A 22567-nucleotide genomic window follows, 5' to 3' on the forward strand; every position below is an offset into this window, starting at 1 on the left:
TTGCAACAGCATCCTCAGAAATTGGTCCCTTGTGGAAACAGGTTAGAGATGCATATAGGAGCCTGTGGTATCACAGGTGACCCTTGACAACACGAGTGTGAACTTCAGTGATCCATTTATACACAAATTTTCTTCCACCTCCACCACCCCAGAGATAGCAAGACCAAGCCCTCCCCTTCCTCCTCAGCCTCCTCCTCAACATGAAGATGATGAGGATGAAGACCTTTATGATGATCCACTTCCACTTAATGAATAGTAAATATACTTTCTCCTTACAATTAAAAAATATGTATTTTATATGTATATTTTTTGGAGAGTCTTGCTCTGTTGCCCAGGCTGGAGTGCAGTACCACAATTGTGGCTCGCTGCAACCACCGCCTCCCGGGTTAAGGGGTTCTCATGCCTCAGTCTCCCGAGTAGCTGGCACTACAGGCATGCAACAACATGCCCGGCTAATTTTTGAATTTTTACTAAGGACGGGGTTTCACCATGTTGGCCAGGCTGGTCTCAAACTCCTGACCTCAAGTCATCCCCCCACTTCGGCCCCCCAAAGTGCTGGGATTACAGGCGTGAGCTACCGCACCCAGCCTTTACAATTTTCTTAATAATGTCTTCTGTTCTCTAGCTTATCTTATTGTATAAAACTCTGAAGACATAAAAAGTATGTGTTAATTGACTGCTATCAATAAGGCTTCTGGTCAAGTAGTTAAGTTTTTGGGAAGTCCTAAGTTATACTTTTGGTAACCCTAATCCCAAACTGTTCAAGGGCCAACTGCATTATCTAAAGGCACAGAAGAGGTTATGAAACCAGGCAATTAGAAGGATTTCCCTACGCCCTTCACACTTCAGTACAAAAAACATTTTATATTGCATAGGCCAATTTTATTTTTCCAAATAAACTCAAATTCTAATCTTTTGCTTCTGCCATAAGCTCACCTGACACTGTTGATAAGTTGACAGCTTGTATCAGTTGTAATTTTCATATAGATACATTTTGCTCAGAGACAGAAATGTAAATATTTTAAGTCATAACTGTAGAAAGCATGTGACTGTGTGCAAGAGAAAAACTTACAGTATAAAATGCAAATAGTTAACCATCAATTTTACATTGTTTGGCCTCAACATGGATATTACAATATCAATTATGAAATGTATTAATTTTCTGACTAAAAATAGCATGGAATCAGTTCCCTTGATACTCTTTATTCTAAGAAAATGCAGTAATAATGATTAATAACAAAAGGACACGCAACCTAGAAATCATTTTAAATTACAAGCTCTATGCTAAGGAATATATTATGCAAATAGTTACCAATAACAGGGGAGTTAGCCCTAACCAGTTATCGCTGGCAATTGCCAGCTATAATATTCCTTTCATTACACAAAAGACAATAGTATATATTGGGAGAGGTAGTTTTACAAATTGAAAGGACAAAACTAAATCAGAGACGTTAACATAGCTAATACAAATTATCAAGGTTTTGGGAAGCTAAAATAACTTATGTAAGACCAATTAGCTATAAAAATACTAATTTACTGTAGGTAAATAAATAATTAACTCACCTAGAATTGGTTTATCATCTCTAGACCTCCCTCTCTTTGAGGAGGCAATATGTATTACAAATTATTTAATTAAGTCAAAGCTAAGATTGTGGTAAACATAGTTCATTGATTTTTATAAAGAATTTTAAATTCCTCTTAAAGGCAGCAGAAATGTCTAGTGAGTATTTTCATGGAGAAGGCAAACGACTTGCAAGCATCACGCTTCAAAATCTTAGAAATGGAAGAACACTTGCTTACTCAAAAATTAAAAAACCAAGTATTTCCATTTTTATATTTATTTAAGAGATAGGGTCTTGTTATGTTGCCTAGGCTGAAGTGCAGTGGCTATTCTTCAGTGTGATCATAGCGCACCACACCTGGCCCAGTATTTTCATTTTCAGTTGAATCTGGCAAGACTATAATTTACCTACAATGCCATCCTAACAGAAACACTAGGATGTACCATCTGACACTCTAAAGGTTCTAGAAGAGATGCTAAAAACTGAAATGCAATAGAAGATTTTGACGAAAACAAGTATTTTCAGCACACAGAAAATGATTTTAAGTACATAGAATTAAAATAATCTCCACTGTTAAGTTTTTATCATCAGAGTGAATTTGGTATCTTTTTGTTAATAATTTATAGGGATTCTTTTAAAGTTAGAATTGATGAGGTAGAACAAATTTCTTACATTTAAAATACTGATATTAAACTTTTAAAAATGATCCTTCAAATACTACTGCTTTTTGCAGAATATTTCTGTACTATGGGGTCTTAGAATCGTTACCTCCCTTCGATTTCTTCAAATTAACAAACAGAGATGGGGATAATAAAACCCAGGCAGGATATGTAGTTTTCGTTCAATTTTAAAATACACATTCTTCATCTTTCCTTCAGAATGGAGAAAACATAGCGTGCACCTGGAAGCTGGGTATAAAAATGAGCAGCAGACAGAGAAGAGGCCAAGAAATAGGACCAAGAAACAGAGAATCTTTCTCTCACTGAACATTGTTAAGCACATCACATCTTAAGCACTACAGATAATTAAGTCAGTGGATGAAATTCTTTCCTCTATGAAATAAGAAATTAATTCTAGCTTGTTCCACAGATGCCAATTACATAGCTTTGTAAGTGTGATGGGCAGTCCTTTTTGGGAGAAAAGGTTTAGTTAAAAAGTGGCCAATTGTAATTAATTAAGAGTATATGATAAAGGACTAGGCCAGGCATGGTGGCTCACTTGAGGTGGATCACTTGAGGCCAGGAGTTCGAGACCAGCCTGGCCAACATGGTGGCACACACCTGTAGTACCTGCGACTCAGGAGGCTGAGGCACGAGAATTGCTTGACCTTGGGAGGCGGAGGTTGCAGTGAGCTGAGATCGCGCCACTGCATTCCAGCCTGGGCGACAGTGCGACAGTTAAGACTGTCTCAAAAAAAAAAAAACAAAAAAAAAGATAAAGGATTAAAAATGCAATCGATCAGGCATTTATTGAATGCTTGCTATATGCTTGGCTTTTTAAGGTGCTGACCTAAATATTAATGAGATGAGATTTTTTACTCATACCAACGGCCTTTAAACTTAATGTAAATTTACTATGATGGCTGGTTGGGTACTTGCTTATGGAGGAATAGAGCAGAATTGATAGCTGCAAGATAGAAAACTTTCTTATCTGAAATCAAGATGGGTCTTTATACAGTGAAACTTTATATAGAAGAGTTTGCTCATTATACAAGAGTATAGTCAGATGGCAAAGTATCCTACTTTTCTGAAAGCCTTTGTGGTGGGCATTTTACACTTCCATTCCAAATTCAGGGGACTCTATTTGAGGGCTACAGATTCAGGGTCCTTTCTAGAAGCTGACCATGGGCCTCGAGCTGCACAGTAACTTCCCTTAGAACAGCTTCTTCTGCCTGCCTTATTGAGTCATCATGTGAAGTATTAGAAAAGGAAAATCATCTTATTTAGTTTTGATTTCACGATACTAATACAGATTTTAACGTGCTAACTCTTTCCTACTGCTATCGGGGGCAGGGGGGCACACTATATTTTCTTTTTCTTCTTCTTCTTCTTTTTTTTTTTAGACAGGGTCTCCTGTTGTCCAGGCTGGAGTGTGGTGGTGCAACCACAGCTCACTGCAGCCTTCACCTCCCTGGGCTCAGGTGATCCTCCTGCCTCAGCCTCCTGAGTAGCTGGGACTAGAGGCGCGTGCCACTATGCCCAGCTAATTTTTGTATTTTTTGTAGAGACGTGGGTCTCACCAGGTTGCCCAGGCTGTTCTCAAACTCCTGGGTTCAAGCCACGCACCTGGCTCAGCCTCCCAAAGTGCTGGGATTACAGGCGTGAGTCACTGTGTCCGGCCTCACACTGTATTTTCAACTGTCTTCATCATTTATATATTTTGAATTGAAGGTACCTAAGGCTAAGGCCTTTGCATGTGGGGTTCACGTGTCTCACACCATGGACTTGCACTGAGAAGCATCTCTTCCTACTTCCATAGCAGGCTCCCAACTCCCCAATCCTTGCTCAAGTCCAGCCCCACTTACCAAACCCCTGAAACACAGGAAAGCAAAAACAACCCAGCCAAATCTAAACCCAAGAAAAATCCCACATCCACAAAAAGCATAGATCACTCAGATCACTCCTCTTTTAGTAACTACTGCATAGTGCTTAAAATAGAATTACTTCTGGCTGGAGAGGTCAATGGGATCTATTTCTGAAGTTATGTGAAAACAGCTGAGCTGTAACAGGATCTTGCTGATTCATTCCATCTGCAGGTGACTGTCTTTTGGTGTAGTTTTTATACTAAAGAATGATAAACTTCCTAGGACAGGAGTCTGGAAGGAAGGCCACTGCTCTCTGGCTTCTGCTGCTAATGAGACTTATAGAAACAATACACGTCTCATCTTCGTAGGTAGAAGCTTCCTAAATCTAATTTTTTCCAAGTTTTAGTTTAGTGAATTGGAGATATGCCTCTTCCATGATTAATGCACACAACCTCTGCTTTTATATTTTATAAGATGATAATTGTTTCAGAAAACTAAGTTTTAAAGCAAATATCACCAGATTAAGTACCCACATGCAAAGTAAAGTGTGCCTCTGGCTAGAGCCTTTGCCGACTAGTAGGAGCCCACAGTGGTCACCACCAGCACAGCTGAATACCTGCTATGGCTGAGATACATCTCTGAAGAGCTGCAAATAGGCACCAAAATGAACACAACAAATTCTAGACTAAGATCAGTATTAGCAGTATACTCCCTGCCAGTTTTCTGGTTGGCATATGTAATGATATTTTACTTCTAGCCATTGTTGGAAGACACAGTAAGATGTCACTACCCCACTGCTGCTGGTTTAGCTTGGATCAGCTGTATAATGGCCTTCATATTTAACTCTAAAATTATCTACATTTCAGTGAAATTTGAGTTCAGAGATGAAATCCCTGGAAGTTCTTCTTCAATCTCATTGTTAGATTCAGAGCCAACTATGAGGCTCCGTTACTCACTCAATGGTTTTATTAATTAATATTCAATGTTCTCTTGTGTGTCTGCAAGTTGGTTTTTAAGTGTCCCAGAATATTTATGTCTGAGTATGCGAGGTAACCATGTTGCTGAGTATTTTTGGGATCTGCTTTCATTCCCTTAGAACACACATAAATGCTATGTTTGCACTTTCTCCTTTCTGCCACGTCCCACTAACTGCTAAAACAGCAGACTGATTTTATGACGACTTAATAGCTTCGTATGCACAGCAGAGCACAAGGTAGCAGGTCCTGCAATTCTGGCTCGCACCAGAGACTGAGTAATTGAGGCAATGTTCGAGGAGGAGGATGTGTGCGAGCCAGTGTAGACAACTTCACATCCTGTGTCAAGTGCGGCCTCTGGAGCCCTTCTCAGGCAGCCTACAATTTCTGATAAAAAGACAGGCACAGGGATATTTCTCTGGACTAATACTGTTGTTTTATCTCCAGAATGAACCTGAACCAGGTCCAGACAATCCAGTTTAGGAAGCTATACTGCATTTCCTAAAATACTATCAGTTTTCCTCAGGCTCACAGAAAACTAATTGATATCAACAAGCATAGGACAAAAATGATTGTACCGTAGCATTCGCTCCTTTAAAACAACACACAAAAAATGTAATTCAGAAATCCTATTTTATAAGATAGGAGAGATCAATACCCTTAAGTGGTAATGATCAACAACTTAAAACTCAAACTCCGACATAAGTGAAAAGTCTATAAATTCAGCATAGGTCAATAGCAAAACTGTATAAAACCTAAAAACACCAACTTTAAAAATAGCAGAAACTTCATGAAGTAGTCACAAGGGGAAGGCTTTTGTCTGGGAATCCCAGTAGCTATGGAAAGCTGCGCGGGCATTCAAGCCAGTAGGCAGCACGGCCCAGCGGGTGCTGAGACTGCTGCTGCCCTTGCTGACCCTGACTGCCCAGATGGCACAGTTCCCAGAGAGGAGGGCAAGGGGCTGCCATCGGGGGTAATGCCACTCCTGCATGCTGTCACCTCTATGAAGGGAACTGGTGTGGAACTGTTACTTCTACATGCTTGAATAATAGCTTGGTCTAACAAGTTTGGAGAGTGAAAGGCTATGATTACTTGTAATTCTTAAGGGTGATGAACTTTGCTCTCACTGCAAAAGAAGGCTTGGTTCATGTCTGAGAGTTGAACATCACAGGTAATACAGGGCAGGAATAATACTCAGTGTAGCCACTTTACGCCAGTGGTAGAAAAAGAGATTAATGTTATAAATGAAAAAAATGAACAAATAACCCCATATGTTGTGCAATATACTAAACTTAACATACTTTCAGCATGTGAGCGCACTTCCACATGGAAAAAAATTTGTGTAACTTTTTATTTGTCTCTGTTAATTGGTAAACTAGATTTGCGACTGCTCCTATAATAGTGCTACAACTACAAAGAGCACACGCGTGCACAGACTGCAAGAGTCGCAGGGGAGAATAGAGTACAGAAACACTCTGTTACGGTGTAGCAGTTACAGCACATTTTTCTTCTTTATATTTGGTGATACTACGTGCAATTTGTTAAAAAAAATCTATAAATATTTTTCATATAAAAGAGCAGTATTTTGGCCCTTTTAACTGAACAAGAATGCCTTTCTCAGAGTGAAGCTCCCATGTTTTGGCTACTAAAAACGAGTTAAAAGTAGTTTCTGGGCCAGGCGCGGTGGCTCACGCCTGTAATCCCAGCACTTTGCAGGGTCGAGGCTGGCTGATCACCAGGTCAGGAGATCCAGACCATCCTGGCTAACAGGTGAAATCCCGTCTCTACTAAAAATACAAAAAAAAATTAGCCGAGCATGGTGGCGGGCACCTGTAGTCCTGGCTACTCGGGAAGCTGAGGCAGGAGAATGGCGTGAACCTGGGAGGTGGAGCTTGCAGTGAGCTGAGATCGCGTCACTGCACTCTAGCCTGGGCTACAGAGCAAGACTCTGTCTCAAAAAAAAAAAAAAAAAAAAAAAAAGTAGTTTCTGGGCCGGCCACGGTGGTTCAAGACTGTAATCCCAGCACTTTGGGAGGCCGAGGCGGGCAGATCACTTGAGGTCAGGAGTTCCAGACCAGCCTGGCCAACATGGTGAAACCCCATCTCTACTAAAAATACAAAAATTAGCCAGGCATGGTGGTGCTCGCCTGTAATCCCAGCTACTTGGGAGGCTGAGGCAGGAGAATCGCTTGAACCCGGGAGATAGAGGTTGCAGTGAGACGAGATCGTGTCACTGCACTCTAGCCCAGGCAATAGAGTGAGACTCTGCCTCAAGAAAAAAACAAAAGTAGTTTCTGGCCAGGCATAGTGGCTCACACCTATGATCCCAACACTTTGGGAGGCCAAAGTGAGAGGATGGCTTGAGGCCAGGAGTTTGAGACCAGCCTGGGCAACACAGCAAGACTCTGTCTCTAAAAGAAAAAGTTTCTAAGGATAACGTATCAAAGGGGAGAGATCCCCCAACAAATGCAATGTGGTTCTAACCTCTGTAGGGTGTCATGGATGTAATATTTTAGAAATGTCAGCAGGTCATGGTATACATTACACACCTGAGACTTCACCATCTCCCTCCCACATATGTACCCTTGGAGAGCTACTTAATCTCCTAGGTCTCATTTGTAAAATGAGGCCCAAGGAGCTGTAAAAACTCAACGAGATGATCCATAAAAATGCTCCATACGTGACTGCCAACCATGGCCAGACCACATTTATTGCAAGACTCCAGTGCCAGGCGCAGGGCCCTCTGTAGCTTGAGCTCTTCCATGAGTTGGCACTCAAATTGGGACTATCCACTAAGGGTGGATGGGGCATGCAAGCCAATTTAAAATAGTCATGGGCTGCATAATGACGTTTTGGTCAACTGACTGCATACAGGACAATGGTCCCCTAAGATTATATATAATGGAGCTGAAAAATTCCCATCACCTAGTGACGCTGTACCCATCACAATGTAGCGGAATGCATTCCCCATGTGTTTGTGGTGATGCTCGTGTAAACAAACCTACTGCGTGGCCAGTCACAGCAAGGTCTAGCACACACAACTGATGATGCTAATTAAAGACTATGTTACCAGTTTATGTCTTTACCGTACTTCCTGTTGTTGGATCTCCAATGGGACAACGTGTGGAGGTGGACAACAGTGATATTGAAGATCCCAGCCCTGTGTAGGCCTAGGCTAACGTGTGCGTTTGTGTCTTAGTTAACAAAAAAGTTTAAAAGGTACAAAAAACAGCTCATAGAATAAGAATATAAAAAATACTTTTGTAAAGCTGTACAATGTGTGTTTTAAGCTAAGTGTTACTGAAGAAAGAAAAGTATCTTTTAATCTTTTAATAAATGTAGTGTGGGCTAAGTGTACAGTGTTCACCAAGTCTACAGTAGTCTGCAGAGGTGCGCAGTAGTCTGCAGTGGTGTACAGTAATCTACAGTAATCTGCAGTGGTGTACAGTAGTCTACAGTAGTCTGCAGTGGTGTATAGTAGTGTACAGTAGTCTGCAGTAGTCTGCAGTGGTGCGCAGTGGTCTCCAGTGGTGTGCAATACTCTGCAGTGGTGTGCAGTGCTGAACTCTACTTTGCAGTGGTGTACAGTAGTCTGCAGTCGTGTACAGTAGTCTGCAGTGGTGTACAGTAGTGTACAGTACTCTGCAGTAGTCTCCAGTAGTGTACAGTAGTCTGCAGTGCTGTGCGTAGTCTGCAGTAGTGTCCCAAGCCTTCACATTCACTCACCACTAACTCACTGACTCACCCACAGCCACTTCCAGTCCTGCAAGCTCCACTCATGGTAAGTGCCCTATACAGGTGCACCATTTTTAATATTTTATACCATATTTTAATGTCCCCTTTTCATGTTTAGATATATAAATACTTACCATAGTCCTACAACTGCCTACAGTATTCAGTACAGTAATACACTGTGCAGGTTTGTAGCCTAGGAGCAACAGGCTGTACCATATAGCCTAGGTGAGTAGGAGACTATGCCATCTAGGTTTATGTAACTATACTTTATAATGTTAATACAATGCTGAAATTGTCTGATGACACATTTCATAGAATGTATCACCATTGTTAAGCGATGCATGACTGTATTAATTCTGTTCCTGGAGCTTTTTTGTTTAAAGAAATGGGGTCTCATTATGTTGCCCAGGCAGGCTTTGAACTCGTGGCTTCAAGCCATCCTTCCACCTCAGCCTCCCAAGTAGCTGGGATTACAGGTGGGGGCTCTCAGATCACTTTTTGCATACCTTTACTATAATGCTAATTAAACTCTATTAAATTTGATATTACTAGCCTGTCCCACTAGACTATTCCTTACTTAAGAATAATCTTCTTTTTCTTTTCTTTTTTTTTTTTTTTTTTTTTGTGAGACAGAGTTTCCCTCAGTCGCCCAGGCTGGAGTGCAATGGCCCCATTTCAGCTCACTGCAATCTCCACCTCCCAGGTTCAAACGATTCTCCTGTCTCCACCTCCTGAGTAGCTGGGATTAGAGACATGCGCCACCATGCCCGGCTAATTTTGTATTTTTAGTAGAGACGGGGTTTCACCTTGTTGGTCAGGCTGGTCTCGAACTCCTGACCTCAGATGATCTGCCCGCCTTGGCCTCCCAAAGTACTGGGATTACAGGCATGAGCCACCACGCCCGACCTAATCTTATTTTTCAAATCCCTTCATTTTCCTTCTTCCTGCTTCTCCTTATCCCCCCAAGTACTTTATAAAATGTAAGGGCCTAGAAATATTAGTCATATATTAGTAAAAAATTGGAATCACAAATTCAAGTACTCCAAGGAACCAGTCAGTTAACGTAAACAGGCCCAGTGTAAGAACAGCAGCACAAGCTTGATGATGCTCAATGGCTACTGATCAAAAGCCTCAGTGCTGGGAACCGTCAGGGGTCGGGGGGCAACGTGACACGGTATGGAGAGAATGCACAGGCCCTTATGAAGGCAAGTGGCTCTGACTGACTGCTGCCATGTGAATCCAGTGTCAGACTTTTCAGGTTTCCAAAGGAAGCCAGAAATCTGGAATTTAATATAAAACATTTGCATTAAAAAAATGCCAATTCACAGAAAAAATGTGGGCCAAAAAGGCACATTTGTGGGACTAGGTGCAGCCAATGGACCACTGATTTTTGACCTCTGGTTTAGTGACACTGATGTCTTAGCTGGAGGCTAAAACTGTCTTGAGGATCCATAAAGGACTCCTGATGTGGCAGCCTCAGAGAGGTACAAGTGAACCACCAAGGAGTCTACGAGGAGGCTGGAGGGCCCAGCTGGTGGGCCAGGGGAGGTCCTGTAGGGCAGTCATAATTGAATTAATGCAGCAAGCAGGACATTCTCCTGTTGAACGCTTATGACAAAAACCAAAAAGGTGCCCAAATGGCCAGGCTGCCCTACACAAGATGGTGATTTCCCAACTCCACTGGCTCCCCGCGTGCAGACCTTCTGGGCTTACTGTTTCCTCCCTGCACCATCACTGCCCAACACTATGTCTATACTTTAATTCATGTGTTGTTTGCCACCCTCGCTAGATCTAGACCCCACCATGGCAGGGTTTTGACTGTTTTGCTCCCTGCAGTTTCCCCAGCTACTAGAGCACAGCCTAGTACATGGCAGGTCCCAATAAATTCACTGTGTATGGTGATCTCCGGGCCCTGACATTGCCCAGCAAACCTCCAGGGGCCCCAGTCAAGTCAGTTCTCTGTTCCTGTCCTCCACATGGGCTAATGCATGCTCCCCCTCTACTCATGCTGCTGCTCCTAGCCAGCCCTCCTCCACTCTGGGCTAGTATCCACACTCCCAGAGAGAAAAGAACCCCAGAAGGTGGCCACCTGTGCAGCGCTCCTTCCTGCTCCTTGCTTCACGAGATGGATGAAGTGCCCTTGTCCTGCTCGACGCAGGGATCTCTTCCCTCTTCATTCATTCTCATCTCCACTTTTTCCTTTCTAACAGCTCTGAAACATGCTCATGACTTTGACACCTTAAAATCTCTCTACTCTGGACCGTGCCCCTCTGGCTGAGAACTGGTCTTCCATATCTGGGACCTTTTATTGTCCTCACTGGACACATGGAGCTCTGTGCCTCCTGCTGTGCTCATGGGCATGTCAGTGAACTGACAACAGTCATCTGCCAACTTGCCTAAGTTCTGAACCATGTCTATCCTATCTTCTTTCCTCCTGCATCCAAATGGTTACGAAACCTTGGAATCATGCACTGTCGTTGCTTTCAAATCCATCGTCTCCACCCCAGGCCACCACCGCCACCACCAAAACATTCGCTTGATGTTCTACTGAGTGTGCTTAATATATTTTTTTCTTGAATAGAAAACCACCAGAGGATCCTGCTTTGCTCTCATTGGATAATCTTTAGATACAATATTGCAGGGTGATAGGGAACTTAAATTATTTTAATGCTATTTGTTATAAAAAACAATACTCGGAGTACTCATGAATATATAATGAGAATAGGCTTTTTTTTTTTTTTTTTTTTTTACTTGTAAAGAAACATGAAATACCTTTCCTACCTGGACCAAGCAACGGTGATCGATTCAGCTGAGTACTGGCCTGGTGCGGTGGCGGCGTCTCGACCCTGTGTGTGGTGTTGCTCGTGGTAGTGGTGGTGGTGGTGGTATTGGTCGTGGTACTGCTCTGGATGACCGGGTTGTTTCTATCCCACATGTTTACAGTTTTATTGTTATAGTTGCTTGGGTCCCCCCAAGCTGAGGTACCATCATCAATTTCCATTTTGCGGCGAATGGACGGTGGAGAGGGTTCTTCCCAGCCAGTTGCCTCACTGCTGTCCTTCTGTTTGACTGGTACCGGCCCCCCGATCCACCCTGTTCCTGTCTGTTTCACAGAAGCAGCTCCTCCCCAGTTACTCACATTGTTGTCTTGGGGTTTGCTAGCCCAGTTCTGTTGGGGGCCAGGTTTTAAAGTCTCCCCCCAGTTTGTACCTGGATTGGCCTTTGTATTTGTGCTGTTGCCCCAGCCGCTGCTCCCAGATCTCGTGGTGTCATTCCAACCAGACCCTGACCTATTACTGTCAGCATCCCATCCAGATCCATTTTTTTTCCCATCCCCCAAGTGTCCAAGGACAGATGATGAATCTGCCCAATCTCCCCCTCCTGCACTCCAGGTTGGATTTGATCTTTGTCCATCTCCCCAGTGTTGGGATTTGGGCTTTGGAGGCTCACCCCAGGTGGGTGACTTGTCCTCCTGATTTGCGGCCCCACTCCAAGCATGGCCACTCTTGGCAGCAGCAGCAGTACTAACAGCAGTAGAGCTTATCGAGTCCCCCCAAACCCCCGGGCCACTTGGCGCTTTGTTGTTGCTGTCTCCCCAACCTGTGTTTGCTGGCACAGCGGCAGGTGGCGCGTTGACCCACCCAGATACTGAAGAGGTATTTGTACTGTTCATGATGGACCCATCGTTCTTCCCCCCTGAGTTTGAAGGCTGAGTAGCTGCACAACCCCAGGCCTCTGTCCCATTGTCATTTTTCCTTTCAGACCTAGGGGATTCTTCAAATTCCCAGGCAGTGTTCTGCTTTACAGGAGTCTGTCCCCAACCAGTATTAGACAGAACTCTTGGGTCAAGATCATTCCTTGGCAACTGGATGTGCCCTTGGTCTATAATCCCTTTATCTCGCCTTCGGCCTTCTCCCGTTCCTTCCCTCCCAGTGCTTCCTTCATTGTGGTTGCCAGAACCATCACTACTTCCTTCACTTGCTGTAGTTCCAGAAGATGCCGCTTTAGCCCAGGAGTTCATGTGTTCACCACCAGGCTGCACGGTAGGGTTCTGGATGGTGACACCAGGACTCTCCCACCCTGTTGATCCTTTCCCATTGATGTCACTGTTGGAATGCTGGTTTGGGGGCTTTCCCCATTCCCCATTCACACTGTTAGAGGTGCTTCGGCTGGGGTGGCCCCAAGCTCCCGAATGGATATTACCAACGCCATTGTTGCCGCTGCCCCTTCCCCAGGCGAGTATTCCAGGACCAGCGGGAGGTCCTGAATCCCAAGCATTTCCTCCATTTCCTTCCTTTTGCACAGCACTGCTGGATCCGTTTTGTTTAGCACTTAATGCTGAGTTCACAGTGTCTCCATTCCCCTGACTGAACCCAGAATTGCTATTTCCTGTGGCAGGGTTACCTGGGGACAGTCCCCACACAGAATTGCTTATTCCTTCAGCACTGCCCCCACTGACTTGAGAAACTGATGATCCATTAGCACCAGGAAGGCCTTGCAGGTGGGGCGGGATGATGGCCCCCATACCAACAGCCATGCCCCAGTTTGGCAGTCCATTTGTCTGCATTGCATTGATAGGGTTGGGTGAAGAGTTCATGGGGTTAGTGTTATTTGGTCCATCAGTGTTAAGGTTCTGAGGTTGTGCGCTGAAAGACACATTCTGAGAAGTGGACGTTTGTGGTTCTGTGCTCTCTTGCGGCAGCAAGTTTCCCCAAGCACCTAAAGTGCCTGTTGGGTTCCCGTTCTGGTTGCCCATATTTTGACCTATGGCACTGACTGGACTGCAAATACTGGAAGGGTTGCCTGTCGCCATGGTGCCTTCATGTCCAAGTACAGGCCAGGCAGCTGGGTTGGCATTAGGATTAAGGTTAAGATTAATGCCACCATTGGAGTTGGAAGCACCCCAGCAATTCTGACTTCTCCCATCTCCAATCATAGTGTCCATTTTTCCATCCCCACCACTGATAGAGCAGTGAGCCAGGCCAGAGCTGGAGCCTGTGGCTACACCCCACACTCTGGCCGCACTTCCATTACTGTTCGCTCCCCCTGCTCCAAGGGCACTCTGATTAGAAGGGCTTTGGACGAGTGCGCCATTGGTGCCATTATTGCCATTTGTCTTCTTGGTATGTCCAGTGAAGTTGCCTTGGGCACTCCCTGTAGCCATGCTACTGTTCTCTGAGCCACAGTTGGAGGCAGAGTCAGTGTCTGTAGTACATTCTGAGGCAGATTCAGTCTCTGTTCCTGTGATGGAAGGCCACGCCTCCTTGTCAGTCCTATCTATTATCACTTTATCCCAGCTGCAGTTGGCTTCGTTTCTGTAAGTAGGCTGCTGTCCCCAGTGGGAATTTTCATAATGATCTGCCAATCCACTATGACTGAGATCTGAAAAAGATGAAACAAAATTCAAAATTAGATTTTCTACTCATTTGTCAATGAATCAACTGTTAACTAGTCTTTGGGGAAGCTCTTTATTTCAAGTCTTCAAATCTGAATGACGAACACTAAAAAATGACTTAAAGAAAAAACCTATTTGTCTTCTTAATAGATCCCATTTTAAAAAGCGTTAATGTTTTTAAAATTATATCAATTCTTACTACTACACTGTACTATTATTCCCCCGGAGAATACTCACAATGCACGTTAGCACATCAGCATCTCTGAAAGCATCTGTAGTAAAGGCAGCTTTGAAAGATAAGTGACTTTGCAACTCCTATAAATACAGAGACTGAGAAATGCTGGCAATGACAGTAAGTAAAACTTGTAGTTCTCTTTAAGACCTCTAATTGGATTACAGTATTATAGAGGCGAAACATGGCTTTTAGTAGAAAAAAATTGTAAACTGCATTGCAGAATCATAACAGAACCAATATTTGGGGTGGGGGAAGTGGTGATGGAAGGAAAGAGAGAAAAGACATGAGACAATGCTATCTTATTTTATCAAAAATACTAAGGATTAGAAACGTTTAATGAGCTGTATACTACTTTATCTGACCTTATCTGCAATTTGGTTTATCACTGTCTCCTGCACATTCATAATAAAAAAAAAATCTGTAGCTCAAGGACATCACCAAAAAAAGAAAAAAGAAGGAAAAGAAGGAAAAAGAATCTCAGCCCCACAAGTGCTATCTTTTTGGATCTCTAAAGATTCCTTGAATCCTTGTTTTCTATTTCTTTAGAGCCTTTTCTTTGGAGATCCCTAGAATAACTTTATATGCCATCTTCTTATAGTATTTAACTCTTCGGGTCCTTTTAAAGAATCCCCTGTTTAGATCTGCATTTTATTTCCTATGACTTTAATAATTATTTGAATATTTCCAACATCGCAGTCAAACTTATATTCCAATCAACTTTTTGGCAGACTTTATTCCAAGTATGTATCACTCAGAAATAAAGTAAAAGAAATGTTAAAAAAAAATCATTTAACCTAAATATACAACAAACTCACATATGTGATTTAGAAATCCTTGGTCAGTTTCTCTAAATACTACAATATACAAATAAACTGCAATAAAATATTTTCTTCTCTTTTAGAACCTTTAATTATGTTCTCTTCAAATTTATTTTAACAAGAAAAATCTTATGGACAGTTAAAACATGAATTTCCCAAATAAATTCTCTTTTAAAGTTTGATGGAGCTAAAGGAAAAAAAGGAAGTGTGTAAAAAATTATCATTAGAAAGACCATACTAAAGTTAATATCAACCTAAAAGAGATTTTTATTGCCTGATTTAAGAGCAATGTAATGATTTTAGAATTATGCTCTAGGTGATTTCAAAGTAGGTACGTAATTCCAGGTGAAAACTACAAAGGAAAAATGAAGACAGGCAACAGAAAACTTTAAATGTTGAAACTGCTATAAAATGACTAGGTTCTTTTCACTGCCAAATATTAGGGGTTGGCTCTATAACCCTGGTTTATGACAATTTGGTTTCGCACATACTCTAAAAACTATCTAATATAATAACTAACTAAAGAGATAAATGAGCCATTCCTCATTTAACACAGAAAATAAGACCAAGTTAACACACAGAGATTATGGCTTGTTGCCAGCAAATATTACCACATTTCATTTTACCATCAGTTTGGGTTCCCTCAGAGACAGGTTGTGCCATAAGGCAGGCTGCCTCTTGACTAGGACAGCACTCACTGCAACCCACACCCAGAAAGCAGGGGGTTAACAACCTGGCTGACCAATGCATTCTTTTCCATATGTGAGGTGCCATTCGAATACACAGTATTATTGGTTCCATTCCACAACAGGCACACTGTAAAATGGTCTGCCCTTTGTTAATGGTCTACTTTGAGGACTTGAGGATTGCTCAGCCCCCAATTTGACAGGTTTATACTTAGTTATACAACACGTTTGCAAGAAGGATAGCATTATAAGCTAGTGGCTAATAAATGCTGTTGGACAACTGTCTAGCCACATGAAATGAAAGTAGATCCCTTATATCGTATACATTCTAGATAAAGTAAAGAGCGAATTAGGAAAAGCAAAACTTCTTAAAGCTTATTAAGGAAACAAAGGAGACCATCTCTATGACCTTGGACATTGTATCTTCTTATAGAAGACATGAAATACATAAGACATAAACAGGTGATAAATTTGACTCTGCTAATATTAAAAACATCTATATAACAAAAGATATCATATAATGAAAGCTAAAAAAAACAAGCCACAGGCAGGGAGAAGATATAACAGATACTGTACGGTTATCAGATTAAATAATTCCCAGCCAGGCACAGTGGCTCTCGCCTGTAATCCCAGCACTTTGGGAGGCTGAGGCAGATGGATCACCTGAGGTCAAGAGTTCAAGACCAGCCTGGCCAACATGGTGAAACCTTGTCTCTACTTATACAAAAATTAGCCGGGTGTGGTGGTGCATGCCTGTAGTTCCAGCTACTTGGGAGGTTGAGGCAGGAGAATCACTTGAACCTGGGAGGTGGAGGATGCAGTATGCCGAGATTGTGCCACTGCACTCCAGCCTGGGCAACACAGTGAGACTCCATCTCCAAAAAAAAAAAAGAATCCTAAAAATCAGTAAGAAAAAGGCCAACAACCCAACCAGAAATGTGAAAAGGATAGGAACAGGTAATTTAGAAAAGAGAAAACTCACAAGCCATTAACATATGAAACAATAATCAACCTCATTAATAATCAAGAAATGCACTTTAATGTCACACTCTAGATGAAAGTGACACAACACTACAATTTTTGAATTGTGGTTCCCTCTGGGGGTGGGATGGGGACCAGAATGGGGTTGGAGGGTGATACCTATAACATTTTAAAAATAGAGAGCCCTGAAGCAAATATGGCATGATATTATGTTAAATCTCTATTGTGAATACAGTTATATTATTTTCTGTATACTTTATTGAAAAAATATTTTCAAAATTTTTAATTTTTATGTTTAAATGTGATATGAGTCAGGCTGCAGAGCAGTCTGATTAAAAACCCATCTGATCCCTGAATTAAGTGTCTAATTTCTGAAGGTGAGTTCCTTGAGGGCATGGCAAATATCTTTTTAGTTTTCCATTCAAAATGCTTGCCACATATAGGCAAACAATATATGTTTCCTGGGCAAACAAAACCATAAATGCATAGCGCTACAATCTGAGTTCTAGCTGAAGTCACCAATCAGCTGCACTTGTACAGCCCAGACTGCTTTGAACAAGCACATCCATCTTCTGAGGGAACCAATTCCACTACAATGACGCCGCCTACTCAGACCTTCCCGGGCTTTGAGGTGTAGAGCTCAACTACGCCACAGCAAAACAACCACCAATGGGGCAATACTGGCAGGAAGCAAAGTCACTTCTAGAAAGGCCAATATCCATCTCCAATAGCTGAAGTGCCATAAGGATGGCCATACAGGATGCCATAAGGATGAAGTCATGCCTGTTGAGTTTACATACTGGGTATTTCTAGAATCTTTTCCATTAAAATAAGAAATAAAACTTCCCTCTGACTGCCCCTGTTCCAAGCACCCTATGTCTTGACTGGATTACTGTAAATAACTTTCCAACAGGTCTCTTCCCATGCCCCCTGCCGCTCCACCCCCAGTAACGTGCTCAACACTGCATACAGTGCTCTTTTCCAAATGAATGCCCAGTGGGTCACCAATGGTTGGGTCTCTTTTGAGGCCATTCATATCATTCTTTCTCTTGCTCTGTGCTCCAGACAGTTCCTCAAGGTGCCATCTGTGTCCTGCCCTCCCAAAGATAGGGCTGTTAAAGGTGCCATCCCCTGCCTGGGCTCAATGTCTATTCTTTTTTCCTATCTCAAACCCAAGGACATTTAATTTGGGACGTTTTTGTTCCCTAGTTAGGACTCCCTCATACCTTCATTGTGACAGTCTTCCTTTCAAGTCACTTAGACCAACCAGGGTGGCAAACAATTTCTGTAAAGGGCCTAATAGCCAAAATGCTTTAGGCTTTGTGGGCCATATAGTCTCTGTCACAGCTACTCAATTCTGCTGCCATGGCACAAAAGCAGAATGAGTGTGGCTGTGTGCCAACAAAACTTTATTTCCAAAAATAGGTGATGGGCCAGATGTGGCTCATGGGCCCAGAGCTTGCCAACTCAATTGAAACAATAACTATTATTGAGTGCCTCCTATATGCAGCTACTGTGCTGGGGACACAGCCATAAACAAGATGGATGATTTCTTTCTCTCATGGAGCACACATTCGAGTGTGAGTCATCGTGTGACTGGCTGGTTCTCCCTCTAGGCTGTAAACACCATGAAGGCAACAGGTGCCTATTTTGGCCCTATTTTTACTGCCAGTGTTCAGCAGAGTATCTGATAGAGAAGAAGCAGTAAGTAAACATCCACTGAACGAATGAATGAATGAGTAATTCTTATCAATACTTGAAAGCAGTTTGCTAGTAATATAAATGATGCTTAAATTTTCAGTCTTGAAGGTAAAGTTAAGTTTAGGTTGCCATGTTGACTAGCAACCAACTTAACTGAAGTTATTTGCAAAAATACTGGGTTATCTATTCAGAAAAGTTAGTACAAGAGGAACTGACAGCTCAAAACGTTTTTTAGTTAAAAAAAACTACAACTGAGACTATGAATCTATGTTGAAAACATAGATAGGGTTTGATAATAAGTTATACCACCTCACTCCTAGGTATATACCCAAAAGAAAGGAGATCAGTATATTGAAGAGAGAGCTTCGATGTTTGCTGCAGCACTACTCACACCAACCAAGATTTGGAAGCAACCTACGTGTCCATAAACAGATAAATAAAGAAAATACGGCACATATACACAATGGAATACTGCTCAGCCATAAAAAAAATAAGATCCTGTCATTTGCAACAACATGGATGGAACTGGAGGTCACTATTTTAATTAAAACAAGCCAGGCACACGAAGACAAGCTTTGCATGTTCTCACTTATTTGTGGGAGTTAAAAATGAACATAATTGAACTTACAAAGATAGAGGCTAGGAAGGGTAGTGGAAGAGTGAGGGGTGGGGAGAAGTGGAGATGGGTTAATGGGTACAAAAAATAATTAGAAAGAATAAATAAGACCTACCAATTACTAGTGTAACAGGCTTACTATAGCTAAAAATAATTTCACTGTCCATTTAAAAATACATAAAAGAGTATAATAGGATTATTTGTAACACAATGGATAAATACTTGAGATGACTGATACCCCATTTATCCTGTGATTATTACACATTGCATGCCTGTATCAAAATATCTCATGTAACCCATAAATACATATACCTTCTATGTACGCACAAAAATAAAAAAAATTATAAAAAGTATAAGTTTTACTATAGAAGTCAATTTGGAACAATGCTATTTTACTTAAGAAGGAACCAATCAACCAACCAACCATCTCTTTTCTCCCACCTCTATAGCCTCCTTGTGCTTCTTGGGATAGGATGCAGCCTCGGGGCCACGCTGTGGCCTGGTACATCTTCTGTCACAGGAGGGGAGCAGGGAGTGTGCCCAGCCTAGCCCAGCCCACTGAAGTTTCAGGCTGCAGCTGCTGACATTCCATGTTTGGCTACCATTATGAGACATACTGCTATTCTTTTTTCCTTTTTTTCCATACTTTAGCTGCTCTCTTGTTCCTTCTTGGTTCTTCCACCTCATCAAATCATCTGGCTCTTCACAAATTAATTTTACTGAAAATTCAATGCAGGTTCATGGAGAAAGAGAAAAGTACCTACTACTTATAAGCTCTTTTTTGAAGGGTAGGCTTAGGGATCTCTCTGAAAATTATAAATACAAAACCCCCAAACCGGGGACTATATTGCATACTGAGCTAATTAAAGTATGCTTTTAGTTCTATCAAATCTCTGAATGTCTCCTCTTCCTCATCATCGCCACCACCACCATCACCATTGTTACCACCATCACCATTGTTACCACCATCACCAACACCAGCACCACCACCATGATCACCACTACCATCATTGTTATCTCCACCATCATCACCAACTCCATCATCACCATCACCAATGGCACCACCATCATCACCACACATTCTTTTAATCAGAATACCAGGATTTATTCCAAAAATGAAAATGTAGTCTAAAAGGTTAAGCTTTGTTAAAAAAAAAAAATCTGTGGAATGACTGAATTTTAAGAGCAGCCATTTTGTAATGAATGAAAACTCTGAAATGAACCAAGACATCACATACTTTATACCATTTCGGAGTTTGAAGTATTTCCATACACATCGGCTTAACTGAACCTTACAAACAATGTCAGTTTTACAGATGAAGAAACAGGCTCAGAGAGGCCAAGTCGCCAGGGTTTGTAACTAATAAGCAGTAAGGAATGAACTGAAATCTGGGTTTTCAGAATACAATCTAGTGCTCTTCCCACCACAATATTCTATTATCAAATAACTTTTCCCCTAAAAAAAAAGCCTTAAAAAGAAAAAAGAATTGAAGCTTATGTACAATGTTAAATTCTCTTTTCTTCTGCTGTTAAGTGGTTTACACAGTCTATAAATAGGTGTCTATAAAAATCTAAGCAACATAACTGTCTTAAGTGATTAAATTAAAAAGGATTACATAACAGCATGGTTGAAAGAGAAAAGCTTTCCTTTGTCTTTAAATTCCAAAATGTTAGCGTATAAAGATAAAATTTTCCTGGAAAAGTATTTAATGAAGAGCTTCCAAAAGCCATGGTAAGCAAAATTTTAATTAGGTATCAGATTTAATCCGATAGGAAAGTGTGGACAAGATTTACTTAGAGGTGTGCAGAATGCTGTACTGGTACTAACACTGACAAATAGTAAATGCGTTCATTCTTTATCATCACAGTCCTTTTAATTGAAATAATACATTATGTATTACAAACACTAGTTTGCAACGCTTTCAACAGTTGACAATATATGTTTACTAAGGCTTACTGATGCCACAAACCCTTCGCTGCTTGCTTTTCAGGGGCAGGATAAATGCTACAACAGCTTTCAGCTTTTGAAAACCAAAGATGCCTCCCCCTCTACTGCATTTACTGGGTGTACAGCTCTCAGGGAGAAAGTACTTTGAATTAAAAATTCCATTGCTGGACAGATTCCCAAACATTTCATCTGTCAACTACTATAAATACAAGGAATTATGAAATGCAGAACACAGTACATGATTTATTGGAAACACAAAAAGTGTCCAAAAGAGTAAGTTTGTTGCCTTGTGTTTTTCTTCAAAACGGCAGTAAAATGAGATTGCTTCCTCAAGGTTAAGAGTCCATTAAATGAAGAAGGAAACTGGGGGCAAAGGAGGCTTGCTTCCTAATTTGGGAAGGCCTGCCTGTGCCAGCCCAGCAGAGAGAAACCACAGTAGGGAAAGCCATGGGTAAGTCTCTGCTCAGGGCGGCAGATCTTTAGCAAGCAGCTCTTTTCCAAGACGCCATTTTATCCAATCTGAATTGCAGCCAAGAGCTTAGGGATACGAAGCTACACTCACACACTGGAATGTTATGTCACGAACGGACTGGCGAGAAGCAGCCACTATTTGTTCCGTGTTTGTTCCATTTCTCCTGCTCTACGAGGGGCTGATGGGTGAGGAAATACCTGCAGACGGTGCCGCCCAACCCTCCTAGGAGACGCCACCTCGCGTGCACAGCTGCCTCTACGCCTGCATCTAGGCTCGCCTGGCCTCTCGCTACAACATGTCGGCTGGGTACAGCGAGAGCCGCCTCCTGTAGAGCTGCCAGGGAGCTGCCAGGAAGCTCCCGGGGCCAGCCTGCGTCCGGGCCACCCGCGGGCGCCCGTGGCCGCAAGCCGGGCAGGGCTGGGCAATGCCCTTTCTACTCCAGGAGGCACCCGAATCATCCCCTTCAACTAGGGGTGGAGGCATGGACGGATGGGATTTTACAGCTTTGATTATCTAATTGCAGCTGACACTAAACCGATCTTCCTTCCTCTTTAAATTCTTTCGATTGTCACAAACATTTTCACTTCAGGACCCAGTTACAATTAGCATCACAGCCACTTTTCTTCTGTGTTTTTGAAAGTCAGCCAAAAGAATAACAGCATTTTGCCTATTGGCTGCAGGCGAATAAACTGCGGCTCTCTCATCCTGCCTTTGTTTTCCGCTCCTTCTTTCTGTCTTTTTCTAAACAACTCCTAAACATTTGGCATGCCAACACTAGCTGTAATATTCTAAATGAGCCCCACATGTAAACTGGCAAGTGTCCAGCTTCTTAATGACTTTCCTGCCTCTATCTAAAAAAGATCTAAGTAGCAAACACTGCCGTATATTAATCAAAGCCTCTGTTTATAAATGTACAAAGC

At 42.1% G+C, this 22567-nt stretch overlaps 1 protein-coding gene across 6 annotated transcripts in view; it reads right to left on the bottom strand.

Moving 5' to 3' along the window:
- The window catches only part of TNRC6C (trinucleotide repeat containing adaptor 6C), a 106345-nt gene that overhangs the window by 46879 nt on the left and 36899 nt on the right, over nucleotides 1-22567 (bottom strand). For 4 of the 6 annotated variants that reach the window (XM_004090482.3, XM_030828199.1, XM_030828203.1 and 1 more), the window contains exon 4: nucleotides 11577-14177. In XM_004090482.3, coding sequence (XP_004090530.2) covers nucleotides 11577-14177 — 2601 coding nt within the window. Of the gene's footprint in view, nucleotides 1-11567; nucleotides 14178-22567 lie in introns of all 6 variants that reach the window. The other 2 variants (XM_030828202.1, XM_030828200.1) reach the window with 1 other exon arrangement.

The sequence above is a fragment of the Nomascus leucogenys genome, chromosome 14, assembly GCF_006542625.1.
Source record: "Nomascus leucogenys isolate Asia chromosome 14, Asia_NLE_v1, whole genome shotgun sequence".
In the NCBI taxonomy this organism is placed as follows: Eukaryota; Metazoa; Chordata; class Mammalia; order Primates; family Hylobatidae; genus Nomascus; species Nomascus leucogenys.